Here is an 18,980-nt window from a genome sequence, read left to right as displayed (position 1 = left end):
ATTCAAAACCGCGAGGGCTCCAATGAGGTCAATCAACCCGACCTTTAACTAAAATCATCTGGTTTTATCTCTTGTCACACAGCCTTGTTTAGAAAATATCATAGAATCCAATAGATTCTCATAAATTTGCATAGAAATTTTAAAAGAATGAATGAGTTCTATGAGAAGTGCTATCGATAATATAATTAGCGGGAAGTTAAAAATGAATATTAAAGTCGAGCTACTGAAAGAATGTTCGGATTGCTCTAATATTATTAATGATAGGGACTGTGGGTATAAAATGATATGCATATGCATCCTAAACAGAATTCTCCCCTATAGGTATATACTATAGTGTGTGCTGTGTATTGTGCATATGTGCGTGTGTAAGAACCTAAGAACGTAATATATATTTGAAATTAAAAAGAGTAGTTTATTTTTTACAACTGTACTGAGCTGTTTATATCGTCATGTCTTCATCAATAAATTCAAATAATGAAGAATCCATAAAGAAACGTTGTCGTCCATTTGATGAAAATCTTACTCGTCAATTGAAGGTTCACGTCGGATTAAAAGAATCCGCTGACAAAGATGAGAAAGAAAAAGAATTGCAAAAAATTTATGGTAAAGAGGTTATCATGATATTACTAAAATAATTAAATTATTTTTTTTATTTAAATAATTATAAATACCAGATCGAACTATGCAGTTGTTAAAAAATGGACCTAAAATAACTAATGATGTTACAATTAACAAAGAAAACAAAAAAAATGCTGGATATCACTTTGAACTACCAAGATTCAAGCAAATGGTTCTTACTAATAACCTTGAGTTAGAAGTCAGTAAAAAAATTATCATGGTAAGAAACTTAAACTACCTTCGTGTTTAAGTTAAAAAAAAAATAAGTCCATAATACCAAAGTTTTAAAGACCAATTATGCAAGTTAAAGATAATAATATTTTTTAATTACAGCCACTGGATAAACAGATATGTACTAATTGTAAACAGTTAAATGTCATCGATCGTACTTGTTGTTTCCTTTGCATCGAATTTCACTGTCCGAAGTGCCTCAACGAGTGTAACAAATGTCTGGAAGTATTTTGCCCAAAATGTAGTTTAACCATGTAAGTGGAATTTTAAATTACTTAACAGTAAAAAATGTTGTGTTAAAATTAACATAGTCTGTAAGTAACACTTGATAAATGTTGATAATATATAATTAGATGTACAATTTTTAAGTAATACAGTGATATGCGTTGATTTAACATAAGTGTAAATGTAGAAGACGTCAAACAAATTTTAAATTATTAATAAATAGTGTAAATAATTAATAAAATATAATTTTTAAAAAATGCGCATTTAAAAAATTAATAAGTTATTTATAATTTCAAATTTGTCTGATGTCTGCTACATTGACACTCATTGATTTAACATACAGAGAAAAATGGAGACAAAAAATGTACAAATTTTTATTATGCTGTTGACCAAACTTGAAATAGGAAATTAAGTTAAAAAATTATTATGCTGCTCTATAATTATTATTGTGAGCCTCAAAAAATTTTTCATGTTCTACTATAATTCCTAACTTAGACAGATGACATTCATTACAATTTATCGATATGGTTCAAATATATAATATTTTTTGTAGCGTAGCATAATAATTTTTTGACAACTCAATTTCTTGTTTCAAGTTTGGTCGACAGCATAATAAAAATTCGCAGATTTTTTAAGCCCATTTTTCTCTGTGCACAAACAGTCATGCCGCAATCACTCCATTAAAAAAAATCTCTATTCAATTCGCATACGGAGTAATGATTTGTTTTTTTTTTTAACTCCGAGTGACGGAGTGAATTCAGATTTAAATAAAATCCGTATTCACTCCGGATTTATTACCCATTTTTTTAATGAAGTTGATGGTAAATGTAATATATTAATATTATAAATTTTTAATTGATATTTATAAAATGTCGATTTCATTTTTGTTTTTCTATTAATTTTTCCGTAACTATCGGTTGAGTTTTTAACATAAATTTTGTGTTAATTTTAAAGTATCATTTATTAAATGTGTTGATTTAACACAAAATAATCAACACAAAAAATTTGGCTTGATGGGTTATCCCAATGTCTTATCGAAGAACGAACACAAAAAATTTAACGTGGACTGTTTTTGAAACAGATACACAATATTTTTTACTGTGTTAATTTAAGCAAATAATTAAAAAAATATTAATTAGTACAATTTAATTTTAATATTTTATTTTAGCTATGACGGTGGCGAACACGTTGAATGTTTAGCATGTTATCATTGAAGATTCAATCTATTAATAATATTTCGGTTGAACGTGTAATTGTTCTTTCTAGCATTAAAGATAAATATTACCTCAACTGATTTTAAGTTAAAGTAGCTTAAATTTAAATTTATAAAATTAATTATTTTTTAATTGATTTGTTTGTACACAAGTTTAATAAAATCATTAATATTTTTAATTTCTCATTATAAATTAAAACTTAACAAACTTATTATGGTTATATTTTTTCTATTGTTAGATTTTTGTTAATTAAAATACGAAAAAATAAGTTTAACTATTTTTTCTTCGAATACGATAGTTTACATTAAAATAGATTTTTTAAAATGAAATGTAAAATAAAACAAAACAAGCATTGTAATAAAAATAAAAATAAAATAATTGAACACATTTAATAATCGAATTAAGTAGAATAAGGTTAATAATAAATTTTATAAAAATTATTTTTCAGTCTTAAATATTTCAATTTCATAGTCATTTGAAAATACATTTGTTATTTTTTATACACTTAATAATTACATATGTACATAGATTTTGAAATATAAAAATTAATCTTTAATCTTTAAAATCTTTTCATTTGTCAATTAAATAAAATTGCTTTCTTATTTTATAAAGGATTCATAAATTTTATTACTGATGGTAAATATTAAGCAAATATTGTCTTACACCCCACACACACGCACACATATATGTGTCTGTTATTTATACATGGTAACTATTAGATTACATTACTTGCAAAATTAATTGATACTTGATAAAATAAGAAAGAAAATTTTTATCATTACTTTGTCTTCTGAATGTAAGCATGTTAAGTACAAAAACAAGTTTTCAATTATCAAAAGCAAATTAATATATATCACTGGTATGTGTAATAAATTTATTAAAAAATTATTAAAAATGTATTATGATATAATTTCTCCATTAACAGTAGAAATTTTTTGGTTTGAAAAATTTTTCACTGTAAATCCTACTTGATCTTCATCTATAAGGAGGCCTTCTATTTCATCTTTAGTCCCAAACAACCTATAAAAAATATATATTTATTTATAAATATCGATTGATCGCACTTTCTACGACGTTTCGTTTGCACTAATAATCTCTTACAGCTAGAGCAATATCGAGTAAGCAAATCGCTCATTTCGCAATTAACGAAAGATTATTAATATAATTTTTAGTAAATTTGAAGACCAGGCACAATAAAAGCCACAAGTAGTTAGATTATCAATTAGTATTTAATGGTGTTACGAGTAAATTAAAATCTTATTGATTAAAACCATTGATCATTAATGTATATAATAAAAAATATTGTGTTAAAATCAACATAATCTGTGCATTAGAAACGGTCCACACAATATTTGAGTTATTTTTTAATACAACTTATTTGTGTTGAATTTAAAGTTTTAGATACAGGTTTGGTAAAAAATAGTATACACGCCACGAAGGAAGGTAGGACGTCCCAATCCTTTCGGATCGGGTAGACAATTACACGTACGGGTTGGAATTTCCTACTAGGTGTGTAATATACTATAAGTTTTAAAACTCTAGGTCGGAATGGATGCGGATTGAAATAAAATTCGCATCATGCCGAAATTACTCACAAAAAATCTATTCAATTCGCATACAGTGATTTTTTTTAAATTCCGAAACTTCGAGTAACAAAGTGAATTCAGATTTAAATAAAATTCGTATTCACTCCGGATTTATCCCTCATTTTTTGTAGTTAATGGTAAATTTAATATATAAATAGTTTAAATTTAAGTAAAATTGACAGTTGATGGTAAATGTAATATATTAATATTATAAATTTTTAATTGATATTTATAAAATGTCGATTTCATTTTTGTTTTTATAATAATTTTTTCGTGACTATCGAGTGAGTTTTTAACATAAATTATGTGTTAATATTAAAGTCACATTTAATAAATGTGTTGATTTAACATAGATACACAATATTTTTTACCAGTGATATGGTGAATTAATTTATGATGTACATTAAAATTAATAAAATAGAAATACTCACAATTAGTTACATTATATCCCACTATTTTTTGTATTATATTATCTAGCAAGAAGGTGAATAAAAATTCATACAAAAATTGAAGTGCAAAATATGTTAACATAAGCAATATGAGAAGTTTGAATACGCACCGATAAAAAATTGTTATAAATTCATACAAATCATCATGCTAACGTGCTGATAAATTCAAATTTAATCATAAACAGTTTGTTAAAAAAATTGTATAGCTATTTTTTTTTTTTTTTTTTTTTTTTTTTTTTCATACCTCGATAATGTTGACGAAGAACGCAAAGGTTCTATAATTGAAGTATCTCTACTACGATGATTCATCGTAATTACATGTTCCAATGGTTTCGTACAATGCATCTGCAAATTTGACAAATACTCCGGAGTTTCTAAGGTTTGTTTGGTTGGCTTTTTATATCTATGATAAAAAATTAGCTTCATAAATAATTTTAATAAACTATAATTAACTGTTATAAATTATATCAGTTACAATTTGAGCATCAGTGAGCTTGCAACAACTGAAACTGAACTCAAGGCCATAGCAGCAGAAGCCATCCAAGGTTCGAGAAAAAAACCAAAAGGACTGAACAATCCAGCAGCTATCGGAATGCCTAGTAAGTTATAAATACTTGCAAATAAAAAATTTAATCTTATTCTAAATACAGTTTTTCTTGATAGATCTAGACATCCTACGACATCTAATAAATCATTCTGAAATATATAAAAAAAATAATTAATAACATCTTATTCTGATAAGTGACAAGAAAAATTTTTTCAAAATAATGATAATCTAACTTTCATTAAAACGACATCCGCAGCTTCAACAGCAACATCAGTTCCAGATGCAATAGCAATACCAACATCAGCTTGAGCAAGAGCCGGGCTATCATTTACTCCATCTCCTATCATAGCCACACGAATTCCTTGCTCTTGGAGCTTACGTATTTTGGCTACTTTGTGAGACGGTAGCACTTCTGCAAATATCTTAGTGATACCAATCTAATAAATTTAATATACATTAGTTAAATATTATAAAAAAAAGGAGAAAGAAAGACAGTTAATCATGTTTACTTGTTTCGCAACAGATGCAGCAGTTTTTCGATTATCTCCAGTTAATAAAATTACTTCTAATCCCATTTTTTTCAAAGTATACACAACTAAATGTGCCTCTGGTTTTACTGTATCCGCAACATTTATAGTTGCTACTAATATATTATTAATTCCGACTAAAATCGATGTACATCCTAAACTTTCTTGTTCCATCATTTGTACATCAACATGTTGAGGTATCGTGATACCGTTTCGACGCATCCACTCACGATTACCAATAAACACTTCATAATAATCTTTAGAACTACCTTGATCATTTGGCATATCAGGATCTAATAATTCAAGCTGAAGACTAGACTTGAGATTATTTAGATCATCATCTTTTGTTGGAAAATTTATTAAATCTACTGGAACATTATTTAAATTAAATGTACCGGAAGATTCAGGTCGCACTTGATTTAAATAATTAAGTATCTTTTCCGATTTATAAGCATAAGACATCATTGTAGATAAATGCGTAACTTGACACTTGAGACCACATCCTGCGACACCTTGGAACTTTATACACTTACCACTAACTTCAGTACCAAGAGTTTCTTTAACAAAACGAACAATAGCTGAAATAAAAACGAATAATGACTGAGTTAGTCCACTTGTTACGTAATATACTACTATAGAAGCTAATTTTATTTATTTACACTCTACTATATTTACCTGAAGCGATCGGATGCTCACTGCGAGTTTCTGCGGTACCAATAATAGCTAAAAGTTTGGTTATTGAAAATATATTTTCATTGACAAAAAGTCCTATTCTGGAGACGGTAGGTGTACCATGTGTTAAGGTTCCAGTTTTATCGAAAACAATACATTTAACTTTGTGCGCATTTTCTAGAGAATCAGCACCTTTTATTAAAATTCCATTTAAAGCACCAACACCAGTACCCACCATAACAGCGGTAGGTGTTGCTAATCCTAAAGCACATGGGCATGCGATTGCAAGCACTGAAAGAGCGCACCTAAATGCATACTGGAAAATAATTTCATCTTTATTTCTTCTAAATCCATTGATTTCATTTATTGTAGATATTGGCAAACCATTTATGTTTACATATCCCACTATGATCCAGACAATAAGTGTCAGGACAGATACTATTATTACAAATGGTATAAAATATCCAGCAACTTTATCTGCCAATTGTTGAATAGGGGCTTTGCTTGTCTGAGCTTCCTCTACTAAACGGACTATCTGTGCAAGTGTTGTGTGTTCACCAGTGTGCGTTGCAGTTATTAAAAGAGGTCCACTTTGATTAATCGATCCACCGATGACAATTGAATCGGGTTTTTTTAACACTGGCATACTTTCACCCGTAATTAAACTTTCATCACAAGCTGATTGTCCAGATAACACTCGGCCATCTACTGGGACCTTTGAACCTTGGAAGACTTTAAGTACATCACCTTGTTGAACTAAATCAATACTAATCACTCGTTCTGATAAAATCTCCTTGTTAGGTCCCAGAGTTACTAACACTGCGTCAGTAGCTTTCAGTGATAAAAGTTTTGATAAAGCTTCTGATGTTTTTCCCTTGGCTACGTGCTCGAGCCATCGACCTAAACTGATAAAAACCAATAACATCGGTGGTGTGTCAAAAAATGTTTGAGGACTCGTATGCTCTTGCATTGCGATCGCCGCTATTAATACACATAATGAATAAACATATGAGATAGTTGTTGTCATTGAGATAAGAACATCCATATTCATTGTACCATGCTTCAGAGCTTTGTACGCTTGAACATAAAAATGCCAACCACCAAAAAATTGTACAGGGGTTGAAAATATTAAAAGTAATAAATTTTCCCAAGACACCCCGGGAATAACACAACACATATCTTCATGGTTTTTATGATTAATCGACATGTCTAACATAAAATAAGTCATTATTATCATACTTGGAAGTCCGAAGATTAAGGATATTAAAAAGGATGTCCTCCACTTTTGAATTTCTTCTCTGTTTTTTTTTTATGTAATAAAATATTCTTATTAATTTATTGAATTAAATATTCAAAAAAATTAAAATTGATTGCATAATTACTTGCCTTTGACTTAAATAATTCCTACTATCTTTTTCATTATTGCTAAATAAATTAGCAGTAAATCCAAGTTTATTTATTTTTTCAATTATGTCTCGAGCACCCGTTTTCGACGAATCGAATTTAAATTTTCCTCTCTGGGTCGCCAAAGCTACATTTGCTGATTGTACACCTGGTAATTTACTTACCGTAGATTCTATTTTATTTACACAAGACGCACAAGTCATTCCTGAAATCTAAAATATGGTAAGAAAAAGTATATAGTTTATTTTTAAAAGATAATGAAGTCAAATTAAAACGCTCCACAAGTTGTTCAATATATAAAATTATTATTTTTAAGTTGAAAAAACTAATTTTTCTCGAAGTGTCCTTAATTATCGAAGAATAAACAGTATTCAATTTTTTCATTTATTTAGTTTATGTTTTTATAGTTAAAAAAGGCCATTTGATATCCGAAATGGAGGTAGATATCTTATTATTTATTTAAATATTTTCAAGTTTTAAGATAAGATTGAATAAAAATGAATTTTTTTTCAGCTTTTTTTATACATTTCGAGGTCGAAAACATTTGAAGGCATAATAATTGCAACAAACTTAGTAATGACCTTTCGAATTGAGATATTCAGATTTGAAAAGTATTACATGGCAATAAATTTATTTAGAGCAGTCCCAGAAATTTAGAAAAAATTAGGAGAACAAAGGCAACAGCTAAAATTCAATAAATAAATAGATAATTTTTTTTTAAGAAAAGGCGATTATAAAAGTAAAGTAGTAAAAATTAAAGCTCAGTTGATAAACTATAATATAAAATTAACGAAATTCAACTATTATGTACTAGTATTACTCGAAAGTTATTAAACACTAAAGCAAAAAATGTTTCTTTCAATTTTAAAATTCATCAAAATACTAGAAAAAATTATCGAAAAATAAGTAATATAGCACCAATTAAATTTAATTGAATAAACCAAAGGATGCAATCACCCGAAATAGATTAACTTTTTATGTTCAGAAGTTACTCGACCATAAATCAGCAAAAGTCGATTTTTTCGAAAAATCAAAAAATTTTAAATGATCATAGCTTATTAACTTTTTGGCTGATTTGATTTAGCGTTTTCTAAAACTTTAGCAGAGGGTTAAAAATTATAATTCTTCTCCGAGAATAATTGTTTTTAAATTTTTATCATATTCACTCTACGAGTGCAACAAAGATAGTTCCGTTCATCTTCTGATTGTGAGGACCAACTATATTTGCACATCGATGAAATATATTTAGGCAAGAATAAAACCGTAGAAGCGTAGTAGAGCGTGTATGAAAAACAATTGAATGATACTTAAATTATCATAATTAGTACCTGTAATTCTACTTCAGTTACACCTGTTCCAGGTTCTTCAATCAATGTTGAAGGAAAACCCAAATTCGTAATACTAGAAGCTATGTCCATAGGGGAGATTTTATCTGGTGCATATATTACTTCTGCTTTAGCAGCCAACAACCCGACTGAAATATTTTCAACTCCATACAATTTTTTACAGTGTTTCTCTATAGCAGCAATACATGAACTGCACGTCATACCCTGAAAAATTTTAGTTTTCATGTTTTAAAAAAGTTTATAAAAAAAAAAGATTAAAATAAAAATTTATCAAATTTTTCATTACATTTATCTGCAAATGACATTTAGAAAAATTATCAGCTTTTTTATAGTCACCAGCACCGTTAAGTGATAAAAAAGATTTATTACATTTATCTTTACTTATTGTTTTTGTTGGTGAGATCATAGCATTGCCATTAATTTCTTTAACATATGCATCAAATCCCATTTCTTCTATAGATGTTGCTATTTCAATTGGGGTAATATCTGCATCATTATATGTAACTTTAGCTTCTTTATCATTTAAAGAAACATTAATCTTTATTACACCTCGTTTCTTTAATATGACATCTAAAAAAAAGTAAATAGTATAATTATGAAACTTTCCTTATCAAAAAAAATCCACGTGGAAATGCAGCTTAGTTTCCCACATGCCGTTTTCGGATGGATTCCCATATGATTTCCTATAGGAATCTAGCAGATTCTTATATAGATTGTTAGGAGGATTTCTATGAGAATCCACACCATGAACAAATCCATATGGGAACTTAATTTAGATTCACATGTGAACATACATGGTTTACCATGTATGTTCACATGTGAATGACATGTGAAGAAAATTTTTAGATCGAAATCCAAATACCCAGGTTCCTATATACATTTATAACATGGGAATCCAGATATCTAAGTCTCTATATGTATTTTTTGTATGGGAATCCAGGTATCTGTAGTTTTTTATATGGATTTCTATAGATTCTCGTATAATCTTACGTGGATTTGTTTTGATAGGGTTTTGTTTTACTACATATTGATTTCTTATTTTATATATTTACGTATAATAAAAATAAAATCTTTATACCTGTAATACTTTTAACACAAGATTGGCAAGTCATACCATCGACATGAATGGTACATACAGTGGGATTAATTTCCAATTTATTAACTGCATCATAAACATTAACATCATCACTTTGTGATGGCTCTAAAGATGCCTCGAATCCCATATCATTTATAGCTTCTACTACCTCATTTCTAGATATTTCTTGAGGATCATACTTGACGTAACCAGCGCTCTCTTCTAAATTAACTCGAATATTTAAAACTCCTTTTTGTTTTCCTATTGTACTCTCAATATTCTGAACACAACTTTGACAACTCATTCCGATAATTTTAATTTTTATCGATACTGTAGTATCTCCATTAGTTTGGGATATTCGACATTCTTGATCATTTTGAATTGTTCTATCGTCGTCAGGTTCATCATCAACATCCCTATGAAAAAATTTTTTTATCATTATAAATAATATAACAATTCATCATTAATATTAAATTATTAATTATAATCAATGTTTATAGTAAAACTAATAAACAAATTAATACCAGAATATATCTGCGACCCTGGTAGTTTTGTTAATAAGTGGTATTTTATCAGACATTTTTTGCATAGTTGCAACTCTAAATTTGTTATTAGAACGGCGATAGTATTAAATTCTACTGAACAATGTGAACTATTTGAATAACAAGTTTTACACATGTGAATATTAAAAATAAACAAAAGTCGAAATTTTTTAATACTTATTTATATATTTTCTTATTAATTGAAAAAATATATTTTTCATAAAAACCGTACGAAGTTCAATATAGCTAATCTAACTGATAACGAATTATCTGCGTGATTTGTAGTAACTTTAAGTGCATACTCAATAAACGTCTCTTTGCTCAAGAGTTTCACAAAATTGAAAGTGTGTAGTTTCACATGATAACGATCATTAGTAAAAGCATATTTTAATATACTAATTGCAGATTTTTCTTAATGTGTTACTACAAAACAAAAAAATTTTTGTTTAATAAAACTTAAAAAATTATAAACAAAGAAATAATAAATTTGTTAATAAATCAGTCATTAGAATAAGTATTTATAAAGTGTTAAAAAGTTTTGTTATTTAATATCGAGAACTAGACACAAGTGACAGTAACTTGAACATTATGGTATGATTGCGCTTGTTAATGATCATCATTACAAGCTTAAATTACAGTTTTTGTACATTATATTAGATCATATTACTTAATAAAGAATTCGAAACCAAATGCAACAAGTATATTTTGCTTGAATATTTATAATCTATAACTATAATTTAAATATTATTAAAATTTAAACATCACGATTTTTTATTTTACTGGCATTTCTACACAGAAAAAAAAAGATTTCTTGACGTGAAAAATGTTTTCTTACATCAATAAATATTCTGCATTATGAATTGAAAAAAAAAAAATTCCTAAGACGAGAAAAATTTATTTAAAACAAGAACAAATTTTTACTAATTCTAAGATAAGTTTTAAATTATTTAAAATGTGTCCTTGAGTGTTCTATAAGCAGTTGTCTATTAAAAAAGTATCAATTCACAACAGTTTTGTTTTTTTGTTACGAACAAAAAGGAACCAAGGTCTATTCAATAATATTAAACTTGTCAGACTAAGATAAGTGGTTCAGAGACTATAACTCCCGAAAACTTTTCCCCTCTCTTAAATATATTAAAATTTTTTCATCTACAAATTTATAAAAAAAAAATGATCACACGTTATTTTATACTGTTATAGTTTTTCAATCAAAAACTTTCTTTATGTGAAACCAAAAAAAAAGTATACGTTAATTTACAAAGTCACTTTCGAACAGTCATAATGATGAAAGAAAATTAAAAAATTTCACGACTAAAATAAATAGAGTTTTTAAATATAAAAAATGAACAGCAAATTACTGACCCAAGTAAGCAAGCATTTTCATTAGCAGTATAATTATTGTACTTGTTATTATATCCATGAAATTTAACTGATTTCACAGAAGGCAAAAGATTTTCATCAACAAATTTTATCTGATTCACTGAAGTTTCTAAGTAAAAACTCATATTTAAATCAATAAAATAGTGCACAGTCCCAATAAATAAATTTACTCTTTAAGTAATTTTTTTATAAAAAAAATAAATAAATAAAAATAAGTAAAGTAAGTTTAATATTTAAAAAAATGTAGTGCACAGATGTCAGTCGTTTAATGAACTGAGTGGATGGCAATCCTTAAGAGAAAGGTACGCGCGTGCTCCAATTTGTGGACTCAGAATTGTTGGCTCTCACAAACATAGAAAACTAATACCACATCACACACTATGAGATCGCAGAATGAAAGTAAATAAGAATTTATGATATTATGAATTATTTGATTTAAATTCTATAAGTATGCTGAGAAATGTCCAATACTTTGTAAAAATGGAAATAAAATTTTAATGCTTCATTATAACTTAAGTCTTATATAATCTTTCACCAGTTTAATTTAACTTTGAAATTATCATTCTCTTACAGAGAAATTTTGAAATGATTTCTCTAATTTGTTACAGTATTAAAAAAATAAATGAATTGAAAATAGAAGTGTTTCTTTAATTATTGAGCTCACCAAAAATCATGGTTATCCAGTGGCTGATACCGCCAAGTTTGTTTAAAACTCTTTATTTTTATGTTGCTAATTAAAGAATATTTTTTGTTCAACACACTCATTTAACTCCAATAAATAAATAAATAAATTTTCATTAATAATATATAGTATACTATTAAAGTTATTTCTTCAGATAAAAATTCATTATTTGTGTCAAATTTTGAAAGATATTTTTTATGAATGAATTAAACGAATTAAGAATGATTTTTCAAAATATGAAGCAAATGAATAATTTTTATAATTTAATATTAAATTTTAAATTAAAAAAAAATTAAACAGCTTAAAATAAAATAAATGTAACCATTCATATTGTTCTTTATAATATAAATATTCGAAACAGTAGGAAAAGAGATAAGAATATCACGAGGCTCTAAGCGAGAATGATTATCACTCGGTTGATAAAAATTCACACATTAATCTGAATAAATATTAATTTGACTTTATATTTAATACTTTTCATTTTATTTATGTATATAGCTGAATAAATCACTAAAAGATAATGAAAAGTTGTATTATTATATGATCATGTGGGTTTATATAATCAACACTAAAATGCAGTTGACAAATTTCGTTTAAAACGAACTACAATATTAAACTCAATGTTGAATTGATAAATGTTTCATTAGTATAATTCATAGAAATAAAGCATACAAAAAGAAAAACAGCCTGAAAAATATATCAAAAAAGAAAATATTTGAACGAATTTTTATGATAGTATATTAGATAATAATAAATCAATATCATTGTAACGCTGGCATAATAATTTTTAATGTAAATTTTTATGGCTTCTATTATTATTCTAGAAAAAATATTACAAATATTTTAAAAAATGAATTATGAATCACAAATTATGACCGGCTGTTTTTTATTATTTATACTTTTATAATTACAATTTTTAATATTTTAAAAATAATAAACTTTGCAGTATATTTTATTATACTTATTTAATTTAAGTAAAAATTATTAACAATTCGATAATAAATGGATAGTTTAATCAATATTTAATGCATCCATTATTAACTTTTCAATAACTCAGTAGTAATAATTCTTTGACCACAGCTATTTACATTACAAGTATATGTACAAATACAAAAATTATAATGCCAGTATTATGAAATTGTCGAGTGCTCTACAGTAACTGTATTTATGCAACGAATTATACAAATAAACACTGATTTTCATTTTTGGTAGGTAAAATATTATAAAAGAATAATGATTGTTACGACGTATACTTTAGTTTCTAATATTTGAATAAATCAAATAATAACTCGATAAATATGTGTAAATAAAATATACTTTCATTTAAGGTTTACCAGTTGTGTGGATAAGGGATCTGTCAAAAAATTACGAGGATCAGTGATCGCGCCCAGCACTTAGAAAGAAAAATTTAAAAAACAGTTGACCCTGCAGGGCAGCTCCGAAACTTCCCGCCTAAAAACATTATTGTCAAGACATGTTCCAGCTCTTTAAGCTCGACAACACCTTCGAGTACATTGGTATTTTCGAACTTGAAGAGGTTTCGTATTAATCTCCGAGGAATTTTAGAAAATGAAAATAATCAATAAGGGTCGTTTTTTAGAGTTTTGCTAACGATTACGCTTGTTAAATTGACAGAAATGATAAAAATGATCAAGATGAAGAGTTACATGAACTTTAATTTAAACCAGTGAGTTAATATATACAACATGTGAAAAAATGAGAATATTCGTTATTTTTTAAATAATTCATAGCTGATATCTTTTGTACTACTAATAAACTGATTTATTCGAAATCAACAAAACACGATTCGAAAAAAAACGCTTTTTTGAAATTTTTGTTAATTAAGTAAATATATCTCTTGAACAAATGATTTGATTTTGATGGTTGGGGTTGCATTCGACGCGGCTTATTGAATTTGAAAGCTGATAAAATTTTGTAATTAATCCATGGAGTAAGTTAGAAGTTATTTAAAAAAAACATTTTTTTAAAAATGTTATTTTTCAAATAACTCCGAACATACTGTACTAATTAAGCTCAATTTTTCACTGATTTTAGAAACTAATAGGCCGCTTCGAATGCCATCTGAACGATTTAAATTGGTTAATCCGTTCAAAAGAGAGAATATTTACATACGTACACACATATATACACTCAGGCATCATCTCGAAAAGAGTCAGAATAGCTTCCTAAGACCTCAAAATGTCAAGATCTGTCGAAAACTCGATTTTTGAAAATTGGACCGAAACCAATGACCCCCTTTTTATTTGAAAATTTACAATTTTCTTAGTGGGAAGGTAAAAGGTGCTTCAAAATCTGATTTCTCAATCCTGCACCATGTCACTAAACTACTAAAGACTTTTGTTAAGAATCAAAGCTCACTCTCCCACTCTCTTTTTTCTCGAGAAATGTAGCTTCCCGGGAAATAATTTTGTATTAAATTTTAGAAAATTCGAATTTTGGTCTTTCACGAAATTTTGCGAAATTTCATAAAAATATATAACAATTTCATACCAATAACTCCTTGGCATCTTGAAAAGAATAATGTCAAATTTTACAAAATGTTAATAGTATAATTTCACAAAATTTTATGAAAAATTTTTTTTCTCGGGTTACTAATTCTTAAATGCTGACGTACTAAGTAATAATTTTTATTAATTACAAAACTCTCTTTTTAGAATATAATTTCAATTTTTGTTATGCTAGACTACAAATATTATACGTATAGATTAGACTGATTAAAAAAAAATTGGCCTGTTTCAAGTTTGGGAGACTATTATAATAAAATTTGATGTATTTCCTATTATATTATTTCAAACATTTTTATTCATGTATTGTTAGCATTAAAACAAAAAAATGACAAAAGAAAATAAGAATGAATATTTAATAAAATATAATTTTGAGTTTTTTAATTACCCATTTACTACTGGTTTATCAGCAAGCTCAGTATTACATTCTGCAATAAAAAAGAAAAAAAAATTTTATGTATATAAATATTTCGAAATTACGTGAGTACATGTTAACATTAAAATTTATAAAAATAATAGCATTGATTAGGTCATAAATATAAAAATCTACTTTATAAATAAAACTAAAAATATCAATTAAAAAGAATTGATGTCATACATTATTTAATTATATTCGTAATAATATTTACAAACCTTTTTTATCCGTGGGTGTTATTTTATTTGTAGCTAAATATTCGATTGAGAGTTCATTAGTTTTTAATACATCTTGGATTTCCATTGTTTCCTAGAACAGGAAAAATTAAAAAATTAACAATTTATTAATTTCAGATGGATGAATTATTTTTATCAATGAGAAATTTTACTGTTGTAGGCATTAAAATCTCTTAAAGTAAAAAACGAAATTTGTATTTTTATTTAATTTAATAATATGTGAATTTCATTTCAATAGCTGCGGTAATTCCGGAGTTTTATGCTATTGTCAGAGTTGTGACGATAATGTTAAAAAAAATGTTTCTCAATGATAATTAGCATGTCCGTTTAATTCGTTAATGAAATTAAATATTAAATATTTATTTTTTCATTTTTTAACGTATTCAATTAAATTTTATTCTTCATAAATTTTAATAAAAAAAAAATCGCTGACTCTTGAGTAAAATGTCTTAAATAAATTTATCGATTTTAATAGATTTTGCAGAAATTGAAAAAATTCATACAGAACATCTCATAAAATGTTGATTTGAATTAATTAGATAGTTTGTTAATTTTTCGAAAAATTTAAAAAAACAATTTTTAAAAAATTATACTCGTTATATATCTACTAAATTAATTAATTTAAAAATTGACTGAAACCTGATAAATGAATCTTAAAATTTTTTTTGTTTAATTGCTGACAGCTTTATTTGAATTTGAATTGATGTTCATTAATCAAAACTTGTTAATTTATTAGATCTGATTAGATCTTAAAAAATTAATCTGGCTAGTATTTGAAAAATATTTAAATCTAGTGTAAAAAAAATTTTTTTATTTCATTTTTTGAATAGTTTGAAAAAATATTTAATCGATTGGTCTCAAAAAATTATAAAACTAAATTCAAGCCTTAAACTTTTTTTATTGCTGCAAAAATTTTTAAAACTGATGGATGCGTTTGAGAAAATTGCAAAACAAAATTTTGATCTTCCACACGAGCTCGAAAATGTAATCACAACAATGTTTTCGAGCTCCTTGAGCTCGAAAACAGCGGGAGGTTTTGGGTCTGGCCCACAGGGCCAACCGATGCCCAAATTTTTTTTTTAATTTTTACCACAAAAAAATGAAAAAAAAAAGATATAAGGTTAAATTTAATAAAATTAAATTTTGTACACAATTATGAAACACAATAAATTTAACTTAATTCAAATTAAAAAGTTGAACTATTGAACGTTGAATAAAATCTTTAATCCAAATTTCAATAAAAGTAAATCAAATATTAGGTAATTTATACAAAATTGTTTTACTAATGAGACGGGTTTTTGCACCGATAAATTAATTAAACTTTTAAATGAAGTATAAAAAACAATGATTAATAATAATATAAAAAATTTATATTATTTTCTATTCGCAAGTTCACAGTGCGTAAATATTTAAATATTGACTTAATATAAAATTTTAATATATTGGTTTTTAAATAAAAATAATTTTTTTGAAATAAGGTATCACACAATAGGCTAATTAATTAATACACTTTAGCATCATAAATAATTTAAGAAATTTGTTTCCATAGATTTATAATAGAAAGTTCTTTGTTCACAAGTTATCTTAATTATAATTACTATTTACAGATTTATAAATATAATCAACAACAGAACTTTCTGTCTCAATACTCACTTGTTATTAAAAATGTACAATTTTCATTTTATAGGTCAATCCTACTGATAATTATGTATAAACAAAGTACTCATATTAATGTTTTGTCTTTATTAGAAAGATGAATGACTGATGGAGACTACGATCAAGACTATTGTCAAATGTGACGGCCCTGTTTCGATACTTTTACAGTACACACAATAGGTACAATAGTCAAGTTATAATAATAACTACCTTATCAATACCACGATTACTCTCTCCAATTCAGAAATCAAAATCCAAAGAAATATACTGCAGCGCTGCAAATGATATATGTATCTGTTAATATAAACTGCCAGGTGGGCAATACTAACCGAATTTTACTTTTCTAATTACGTTTTGAATAATTCCGTCACTCGAATGATGAAAATCTTCGGAAAAAGTTTGTCCTACACATTTTTTCGGAAGCTATAAAAATTTCTATAATAACATTTTATTAATAAATTAAAAGAAAAGTAAAATTCAAAAATTCGCTTAGTATGGCCCAGCCTTAATTTTAAAGTTTTCTGAGAAAACATGAAAACGCCATCCTGTAGCAGAAATGAAAATAGGTTTTTCATAATGAAAATTAATAACACCAAAAAATAATAATGTGGTAACACAGTTAAAAATATTGCGTAATTGTGTTTAAAATTTCAAATCGATTTACACACTATCGACATTTATCAAGTATTACTTTAAAGTTAATATAAAATTTATGTTGGAAACTCAATTGATAGTCACGGAAAAATTATTAACAAGAATAAAAGTGAAATGAACATTTTAAAAACGACAATTTAACTTGAGAATTCGAACTATTAATATATATGAATAATTTACTATTTACTAAAAACTGGAATGTTTATCATAATAATTAGAAAGATTTTAGTATAATTTCGAATCATTTCATGTCATGTGAAAATTATGTTTTCACTAAATGAAAGTTTTTTTGTCTTGTAAAGAAATTTAATTGATTTACCATTTATGACTGTTATAAAACATTACGTGATTTTTTTTTTTTTTTGGTATTAATGGAACATTGTTTACTATAAAAAAAAATAGTTAAATGTTGAATAATAGTTATTACTTTTGATAACCTCAAAATAATATGTAAATTATATTTAACGAATGTCAGCGGTACAAAAATGAAATGTAAACGTTAATATTCTTTTGTGTTGAATCACTACTGACATTTAAAAAGGGTTGAATTTACTTCTGATATTACCCGAATTTTGTGTTAAAATTTTCAGACAAATTTTGTGCTATTTTTTAACACATATAATATGGGCTAAAAAATATTACAAATATTGTGCGGATCTTTTTTAACACTCAGATTATGCTGATTTTAACACGATGTTTTTTACTGTATGGTAAGGGTTGCTCAACAAAAGTTTGCTTTGATTTTGCCGTCTAATGCTGGCAACAGATTTTGGGTAAGCTAAATTCCAAGTTGCTGATCGGATTTCCGTTCAATTTGACGGCAAATAATACGTCAACTTCTGTTCAGTTTTCTGATTATAATATATGGATGAATGCAATTTTACCACAAAATTTACAATTGAAGTCGTCAGAGAGTTGACCACAAATCTTGCTCTTCAATTTTTGCTAGGATTTTGCTGTCCGATGCCGAAAATTTTGAAATTATTTAATTTTACT

General features: G+C 26.4%; 2 protein-coding genes across 6 annotated transcripts; one reads left to right on the top strand and one right to left on the bottom strand.

Moving 5' to 3' along the window:
* The first annotated feature begins 337 nt into the window (after nt 1-337).
* LOC103578196 (uncharacterized) lies at nt 338-2,421 on the top strand. The gene is made up of 4 exons (XM_008559184.2): nt 338-603; nt 675-838; nt 952-1,103; nt 2,243-2,421. The coding sequence occupies exons 1-4, from the start codon at nt 450-452 to the stop codon at nt 2,286-2,288; spliced, it is 516 nt and encodes a 171-aa protein (XP_008557406.1). The 5' UTR covers nt 338-449; the 3' UTR covers nt 2,289-2,421.
* Nucleotides 2,422-2,849: 428 nt separating this feature from the next.
* Nucleotides 2,850-17,938, bottom strand: LOC103578197 (copper-transporting ATPase 1). 5 transcript variants are annotated; one of them, XM_008559189.3, is made up of 14 exons: nt 17,682-17,938; nt 17,541-17,605; nt 15,657-15,747; nt 15,412-15,451; nt 9,898-10,310; nt 9,106-9,389; nt 8,802-9,023; nt 7,456-7,685; nt 6,073-7,367; nt 5,380-5,975; nt 5,104-5,307; nt 4,799-5,019; nt 4,568-4,726; nt 2,852-3,308 (listed from the first exon to the last, which is right to left on the bottom strand). In XM_008559189.3, exons 3-14 carry the CDS (start codon nt 15,739-15,741, stop codon nt 3,188-3,190), a joined length of 3,870 nt encoding a protein of 1,289 aa, XP_008557411.1. In that variant the 5' UTR covers nt 15,742-15,747; nt 17,541-17,605; nt 17,682-17,938; the 3' UTR covers nt 2,852-3,187. The 5 variants fall into 5 exon arrangements, with proteins under 5 accessions (XP_008557407.1, XP_008557412.1, XP_008557411.1 ...); XM_008559188.3 differs by having other exon boundaries at nt 17,541-17,938; XM_008559186.3 differs by lacking the exons at nt 17,541-17,605; nt 17,682-17,938 and adding an exon at nt 17,328-17,527.
* Between the last annotated feature and the right edge of the window lie 1,042 nt (nt 17,939-18,980).

Source organism: Microplitis demolitor, chromosome 5, assembly GCF_026212275.2.
Source record: "Microplitis demolitor isolate Queensland-Clemson2020A chromosome 5, iyMicDemo2.1a, whole genome shotgun sequence".
In the NCBI taxonomy this organism is placed as follows: domain Eukaryota; kingdom Metazoa; phylum Arthropoda; class Insecta; order Hymenoptera; family Braconidae; genus Microplitis; species Microplitis demolitor.
This window is presented reverse-complemented; position numbering and strand designations above follow the sequence as displayed.

Excerpts from the sequence above, each read along its gene's own strand:
- LOC103578196 (XM_008559184.2), top strand. The coding sequence starts at position 450 with ATGTCTTCATCAATAAATTCAAATAATGAAGAATCCATAAAGAAACGT. Across the intron at positions 604-674 it reads AGAATTGCAAAAAATTTATG|ATCGAACTATGCAGTTGTTA; the intron begins GTAAAGAGGTTA and ends TATAAATACCAG. Across the intron at positions 1,104-2,242 it reads CCAAAATGTAGTTTAACCAT|CTATGACGGTGGCGAACACG; the intron begins GTAAGTGGAATT and ends ATTTTATTTTAG.
- LOC103578197 (XM_008559185.2), bottom strand. The coding sequence starts at position 11,941 with ATGAGTTTTTACTTAGAAACTTCAGTGAATCAGATAAAATTTGTTGAT. Across the intron at positions 5,020-5,103 it reads CGGATGTCGTTTTAATGAAA|AATGATTTATTAGATGTCGT; the intron begins GTTAGATTATCA and ends TATATATTTCAG. Across the intron at positions 3,309-4,567 it reads TCTTCGTCAACATTATCGAG|GTTGTTTGGGACTAAAGATG; the intron begins GTATGAAAAAAA and ends TATTTTTTATAG.